We start from the raw sequence: 7,642 nt of genomic DNA, 5'->3' as shown, positions 1-7,642 counted from the left end.
GAGGGTGAGGCAATAGAGACTGCCAGAGTGATAATGAGAAGCCCATGAGGTTGGATTGCTGCACCTTGGTGCTGCTGCTCCTCTGCCGTCGGGAATCAAGGGCAAGAGCTGCCGGCAACGCTCATGCGATCTCCCAGGCTGTGGCAGAGGGACCTGCCAGCCCTCACCTACTTCTTTTTTTCCCCCCCAGTACCTTCAGGCTGAAGAGCATGCAGCAAGCTTACAATCCCGAGGCGGGCAAAAATAAAGCAGAATAAAGTCCTGACACCCAGACAGCACGTGAACCTGCGCCAGTGATTTCGACACTAGTGGAAATGATGGTTCTCCAATGACCGCCCACACCCTTTTTTCGTTTTGAACTCTGACTTTTTTTCGTTTGCTTTTCTCAAGTTTGCAAAGGGGTTTTTTTTACTTTTTGAGACTTACTTGTCTTATCTTTATTTTGCTTTCAATCACTTTTTTTTTTAAAAGAAACATTGAACCCCATCATAAGTACTTGGTTGCCCAGCTGAGAAGGAGGAAGAAGAAGAAGAAAAAAAGAATTTGCCTGGCAGGGAACGACTACATCTTCTTTTATTGCTAATTATTATTGTTTGTGTTCCTGTCTGCCTCCGGTCCGAGGAGCACTGCTAGTCTTCAACCCACTACCCCTCCCCTCCTCCCTCGATCCATTGCCACCACCTTCTTCTTCCCTCCATCGGTTCTGGCGGTGGTGCCCTGTCCTGGGGATGTTAGCGGTGGGGCCTATGGACGGCAGCCGGCAGAGCGCCTTTCTTCTCAGCAGCCCCCCCTTGGCCGCCCTGCACAGCATGGCCGAGATGAAGACCCCTCTATACCCGGCCTACGCCTTGTCCTGCCCGGCTCCCGCATCTTCCTCCTCTTCCTCCTGTTCCTCCTCCTCCTCTTCCACCTCCTCGCCTTCCCCACCCCTGGGCTCCCCCAAGCACCCCACGGGGCCCTCCCCAGCGTCTGCCGGCTCCCTGCCCCACCTCGGGAGCCCCTCTGCTCAGCACTCGGCCGCCACTCCCCACGGCATCAATGACATCCTGAGCCGACCCTCCCTGGCCTGCCTGCCTCCCCCAGCCCCCTCCGCCCCTGCCCCTACCGCCGCTTCCTCCTCCTCCTCCTCCGGCTCCTCTGCCCCGGGAGGGGGTATCCTTGCCGGCCTGCCCCGCTTTGGCAGCCTCAGCCCGCCTCCACCCCCTCCTGGCCTTTACTTCAGCCCCAGTGCGGCGGCAGCTGCAGCTCTGGCCGTGGCCCGCTACCCCAAGCCCTTGGCCGAACTGCCCGGCAGGACGCCCATCTTCTGGCCTGGGATGATGCAGAGTCCGCCCTGGAGGGACGCCCGACTGGCCTGCGGACCCCGTGAGTACCGCCCCTTGCCCGCCTCCGCTCCCCGCCGCTTGCTTTGCACCTTAGAAATATACGGGGATGTGCTGATTTCAGGAGGAGAGACGTAGAAATGCTTTAAACTCTTTTCACTTTTTTTTTTTTTAATTTCCCCTCCTGTTTTTAAGCGTTCCTTTGCTTGCACGGCTACTAGCTTGACACAATTGTAATCGGGCAATTTTTAAAAGTAAGGAGGAAGGATGGGCTGCTTCTTTGCAAACCCGATTTAACCACCTGCTTCTTATGGTTGCTCCCCAAGTTATGAAGGCGAAATAAAATATTTCCCCATGTTCTTGCTGCCTTCAAGAAATGTAGCATGTAGCTGCTTTATGGGGAGTTTATACTTTCTGGAGGCACAAGATTCTTGCATAAAATCTTTAATAATTTAAAATGGGAGTCACATTTTGGGACGACGTAAAAAAAAAAAAAGAGGGGGGGGGGGGGGGTCCACGGTTACAGAGAGGCCAGAAGTGATTCTAGGCCCTGAATTTTAGAGTTGAGCATGTTTATTAAGGAAAGTGAGTAGGGGTTTTTTTCAGACCTTTTTTGGGGAAGTAAAAACTGCTGCATGTAATTACTGTGGATCCTGTAACCTTTGTAAAACGCGAATTGAAAGGGCATCGCTCAGCTAACTGAAGTAGTTTTTAAAAATAAAAAGCAGCGATTTTCCTCTACACTTCGAGGGAGGAGGGGCGTAGAGGCAAAAAGTGTTTGTTTTACGAGAATTGAAGGGAGAGGGGGTTAAAATTCGTTTCCTATTCTGCCTTATTTTACTTAACACATACACACACACGCTTACATTTCAGTTGGAACCTAGACTATACTTTGTTTAGAAAACTTTAGTGTGATAATAGACGGCAAGGTATGTCCTGCCATTTGTTGTCCATAAATTATTTTTCTTTGGAAATAGCTTGCTAGGGCCTTAAGACCTTAACAGGTGAAGTTTCTGTTGAGATTTAATTCATTTATGTTTAAAACCCAGTTCTTGTAATACATGCTTTGTGATTTCCGGGTTTAACTCTTTATGGACCAGACTAGCGCTCTTATTCGTGTAATGCAAGAGCTTAATACTGTTCACTGCTTCTGTAGCAGATTAAATGGAAATTCTGTGCCTTTAACTTAAAGGGATTTATGTTCAAGAATGCTTTGATATAGTTCTTGCTAATTATTATTGATTCTAGTTTATCAGTTACTCGTTTCACTATTACTTTCTCTTTATTTAAGTGCTTAATGTGCGAGTAGGTTTGAGAGAAAAAAAAAACCCTGTAGAGACAAAAGGGAAGTGAAACTAGATGAGCTGGGGTCAATGGGAATTACAAATATTAAAGTGCATATATATTAATATAAACAACCTTTATGTTTCGTCTGCCCAAGTTTCAAAAACGTATTTAGGTCGTCACGGGCATCACTTCAAGAAATTCGTTCGTTAAGGAAAGCAAATTTGATTTAGAACATATTTTTTTTTTTTCAGAAAAAAAAAGTTGCATTTATAAATATGTATTTCACGGCTCTTCATAACAAAGCAATACCACTAATTTGTTTGTATGTGCGTTTCAGATCAAGGTTCGGTTTTGCTTGACAAAGATGGTAAGAGGAAGCACACGAGACCCACTTTCTCTGGGCAACAGATATTCGCTTTGGAAAAGACATTCGAACAAACGAAATACTTAGCAGGACCTGAGAGGGCCAGGCTGGCTTATTCACTGGGGATGACAGAGAGTCAAGTCAAGGTGAGGAGATAAGTATGTCAAACATTAGATAAGAGACTCCGACCCACGCGCTATTAAGACTGGGAAGGATAAGTGTCCAGGAATACATTGTTGCCCACGAAACTAGAGAATATAAAACGGAAAGCAAAGCTGATCTATTTATTTGCCTCAGTATATACTGTTGCCACTTCAAGGAAACCCTTGTTAAAACGTTTTGTTATCACGCTTATACGATTCCTTGTAGTAAAGCTGTGTGAGACGACCTTGGCAATTATTAAATGACCCTGTGCAAACATGATCCTGAATGGGCCTTCACTTCTACAGATATTGCTGTTAAGCAAAAGGAGAATGTTCTGGGAAGCAAAGGAATGAATTTTTACTAAATGACAAAATAACGATCATTTCAAGTTTGGGGTAATATGTCCTAATAATGCTAGAAAGCCAGCTAGATTTCACTGAAAACGCGAAGCAGGGCCGAGGGATCTGTCTGCCCAAAGTGTGCATTTCTTGTCGAACTGTGACTGAGATAATAAGGGTGAGGTTGTCATAGGACATATGCGCATATATAGATCGGTGTTACCGAAGATAATTTGCACCTGTGATTGATTTTCTTATCATTATCTATTTATGTAAGAAACCCTCCCCTTTACAGTTCGGTTACTGATGCCAAGGAGTGTAAAATGAGCAGCCTCAGTCTTTGCTAAACTAAACCAGTAGATTTCGTTCTTATAAATAAATGGTAAATCTTTAGACCGTGAGAATTCTTGAAAGTCTACCGACGAAACGGTTTGTTCGTTAAAACTTTAGTTCTTAAATAAGGACATATTTTAATATTTTATAAATGCATTGTTTCCCCCCCCCCCCCCTGTGACTTCAGTACAATCTTTAAAGGAGTGCAGGACTTCAACTGGTACGGCCCTGATATTCTTTTAGTTGCTGGCTTACAAATGAAACCTAGTTTTTTGCGGTTAGGTATTCAGTGCTCCTAAGCATCTCAAATCGGGACGAACAGTTTGGGGGACCATCTGATTTAATCTTCCTTCAAGTTTTGCACTAAGTATTGCAGGGGTGTAGATTAAATGTTTTCAAAATGCTAATGTCTAGAGCCTATTTCTTTCACGGTATGATTTTCCAACATTTAACGGAGTAATCATAAAACCTGAAAACAAATTTTCCAGAAAATAAAAGGCTGGGAGAGGGATAAATGTATCAAAAAGAAATGCAGAATATTTCCGAATGAATGAATGTAAAGAGAATAAGCAACAGGACCCCCCCCCCCCACACACACACACACAATGCATAAATAAAAGGTGAACGAAAATTGTTTTTGTCATTGTAAATAGCATTGATAATATTTCTGCTACATTTCACTATATTTTATCATTTTACGATTATGTTTAGACTAGCTTTTGGAATAACCCAGCACAACGGGAATTAGGACGACCAGGATGATGATGTTAATGTTAACAATAGTAAATAATCATAATAATAATAATAATTACTAGTTTTATTGCTGCTAGAGTAGCAATAACAAATTCGATATTCTTTATGCAGGTTTGGTTCCAGAACCGGAGAACCAAATGGAGGAAAAAACACGCGGCCGAAATGGCCACAGCCAAGAAAAAGCAGGATTCAGAGACCGAGAGGCTGAAGGGGGCCTCGGAGAACGAGGAGGAAGACGACGACTATAATAAACCCCTAGACCCCAACTCCGACGACGAAAAGATCACCCAGTTACTGAAAAAACACAAGTCCAGCGGTAGCCTGCACCTGCACACTTCAGAGAACGAAAGCTCCTCTTAGACCCGGCTGTCACGACAGGACAGAGGCAGAAATAAGGCGTGGGGGTGGGGGAGGAAGTGGCCCTACTACTCCTGCCTCCAATCTGTGCGGACCCCTGTTATTTCCTGAGATGTATATATATTTTTCTAAACTGTACAATCTACTGGAGGGTGAAAAAACAAACAAACAAACAAAACAAACGAAACCGAACGAAAGACTACTAAGTAGTTGGAGTAGGGGAAGCCCTTGACTCCCAGATCTGCACTTCTTGTAGTAGCCAAAGCTAGTGGTGGACTGAAGTGGCGGCAGGTTTTCAGCCCTGAGCGGAGCTGTAGTGGGGAAGCCCTGGTGGCTCCTGACAGTATATGCTGGCACCAGAGAACCTTCTAAAACTTTGCCCTGGGGGAATCTTCCTTATGTACTAGAGATAAAAACTCTTGAGGTTCCCCCATTTCTGAGGCAACCATTGCTCTAACTCTTGGTTCTCCTGCAAGTGCACTAAGAATGGCAGAATAAAAACAAAATAAAAAAAGAACTATACGGGGCTGTTCCTGACGTCCTTCGTTCGGATGTTTTCCTAGGTTCATGAATTTTTCAGCGCCCCCCCCCCCCCCTCTTTCATTGGGAGTCGCTTCAGGGGGAAATAGTTGAACGCTTTGCTGAAGATCTGGGTCTGCCCCCTTTCTGAAGACGGAGCCTCATTTGTGAGGCCCACCGACAACCACTGGACTCAAGCAAGCTATAGAGGGCTCTTGTAAATAAATCGGGAGTCACAATGACCATAAATTACTTTACTGTGAATATTTAAAGCTAAAAAATACCATTTTTTTGTATAGAAGGGGAAGGTGAGGGGTCTGAAAAAAAAACAAAACAAACCTGTTTATTGTGCTTCTTCCCCACTTCTTCTTCTGATGCTTTCTAGAATATTAATGCTGGAATCTCTCAGCTTGTAGCTGATTGTCTAGACTTTTCTTACGGGGTGTTTTCTTCGCCTCTCTTCGTTTGCTTAAATAATTCCTCCGTTAAAGATACTCCTGTGAGGTTGGTGGATGCAGCAGAGGCACCTGTCTCCTATGATTTGCAGCCCACAAATGGTAAGAAATATGACAACCCGGCTTTGTTTGCCCCTTGCCCCTTTTTGTTTTAAGATTGCACACAAGTTTAATCATTATTTATTATTAATTTTAAAAAATATGTCGAGGGAAAGGGAACACAGTTGTTTTAATTTAACCCATTTCCAGTAAAATGTCCCTTAAAGTAGTTGTGGAAATTAACAACCACTTCCAAGTCCAGGATATAAAAAGCCAATTAGATGCTGGATTGAATTTTAAAATGTTTTTTTTTTTTGTATCATAACGAATGCTATAGAATATGTAAATTGTCTTTTTTTAAGCTAATAGCGGCGACATATTAGCATCTTAACATTTATTAATTTATATAAAATGTTTCGCTTTGTAAACGGAGAAACAAAAATCTTTGCAGGCCCAGTGAAATGTAATGCACTTTCTGTTTCAAAAACTGAATCAATGAAAAACAGTTTAAAGATGTCTGTTACCTGAAATAAAAAAAAAGGCACAGCTCGTCTGGTCTCATCAGGGATGGAGTAATAAAACTGACCCAATGAAACCTATACGTTTTAGTTTATTTGTTCAGTCTCCTGGAGGCACATATTGGTTTCAGTGACCTATACCCACTGTTCTGTTGCTCTCTGGGTTCCTGACCTGCCTGCATTCAGAACATCCCAGAAACGTGACTACCTCTTTCTTTAGAATACTGTGCGTAGATTTAATGCTGTAATGTGTTTTATCCTGAGTTGACAATGTAGCTCGATTTACAATTTTTATGTATGTATGTATTCTGAGAAAACATTTCTTCCTACTGTTGAAATTCTAATCTGTTCTTGCAAAAGACGTCTCCATCAATTGGGGCTTTCCTTTTATTCTACATAAAAACCTTGAATAACGACAAGAAAATCCCAGGTAATTAAGGTAAGTCCTTTCACAGTATGAATAGTTTTTTCTTTATCACAGAAGAAATGCAGTAATCCGCATAAAGGCTAATAATTATTTAACTAACAAATGAGCTTAAGAACATCCCTTAGTTTATAAACAGATTCGGCCACGCAGGCATTGTTAGCCATTGCCACTTGTACTGGTTTGCTTTTTTTTTTTTTTGGCTAAGCAACTTTCCAATTATTTCTTTGTGGAAAAACAACGTCTCCCCCCCCCCCCTTTTGAACTCTGGAGAAGTCTAAATAGTAAGGTACATTTTTCAATATTCGTTTTCGACTAACGCTCTAAATTCTAATTTCCGAAACAAAAAGAATATGGATTATATTTTAATTTGTGCAAAACTAATTACAACACAAATGCCACTGGGGAATAGCTCCGTTGCTCCGGAACGATTATTTCATATCAACAGTTTCCTGTCTTGTGAGGACAAGAGAAAACGGCCTTATAGTCTCTTTAGATCATTTCTGCTTTTGGTTAACAGGGGCTGGATATGAGACAACAGTCTCTAAATGTTCTGCAGTTGCAGGGCCCTAAGTGTAAGTGCTGCTCTCTTTCATGCTGTTTTGGTTGTTTTTTTGTGTGCCTGAGACTGGCTAGTGATTTAGTTAACACAATTTAACGCTGCTCATGGACATTTTGCATTTAGATGTCCGGTTTCTCACTGCTGAACACTTCTGTGGGTCAAGACACACTGGTCTTTCTCCTTCTCGTCCAGCTGCGACGGTCTAATAAGGTCAGTTTGCAAGGAAA

At 42.7% G+C, this 7,642-nt stretch overlaps 1 protein-coding gene across 2 annotated transcripts; it reads left to right on the top strand.

The window, feature by feature from the left end:
• The first annotated feature begins 728 nt into the window (after nt 1-728).
• On the top strand, nt 729-4,901 carry NKX6-1 (NK6 homeobox 1). Of its 2 annotated transcripts, XM_030192494.1 has the most exons (5): nt 729-855; nt 967-1,057; nt 1,133-1,365; nt 2,947-3,119; nt 4,653-4,901. In XM_030192494.1, the coding sequence occupies exons 1-5, from the start codon at nt 729-731 to the stop codon at nt 4,899-4,901; spliced, it is 873 nt and encodes a 290-aa protein (XP_030048354.1). The 2 variants fall into 2 exon arrangements, with proteins under 2 accessions (XP_030048354.1, XP_030048353.1); XM_030192493.1 differs by having other exon boundaries at nt 729-1,365.
• The last annotated feature ends 2,741 nt before the right edge of the window (nt 4,902-7,642 follow it).

The sequence above is a fragment of the Microcaecilia unicolor genome, chromosome 2, assembly GCF_901765095.1.
Source record: "Microcaecilia unicolor chromosome 2, aMicUni1.1, whole genome shotgun sequence".
Lineage (NCBI taxonomy): Eukaryota > Metazoa > Chordata > Amphibia > Gymnophiona > Siphonopidae > Microcaecilia > Microcaecilia unicolor.
The sequence above is the reverse complement of the archived record's forward strand: the minus strand, read 5'-3'. Positions and strand labels throughout refer to the sequence as shown.

Bases quoted from the DNA above. Each gene is read 5' to 3' on its own strand.
- NKX6-1 (XM_030192493.1), top strand. From the start codon at position 729: ATGTTAGCGGTGGGGCCTATGGACGGCAGCCGGCAGAGCGCCTTTCTT. The intron at 1,366-2,946 runs GTGAGTACCGCC...TGTGCGTTTCAG, and splicing joins CCGACTGGCCTGCGGACCCC to ATCAAGGTTCGGTTTTGCTT. The intron at 3,120-4,652 runs GTGAGGAGATAA...TTCTTTATGCAG, and splicing joins TGACAGAGAGTCAAGTCAAG to GTTTGGTTCCAGAACCGGAG.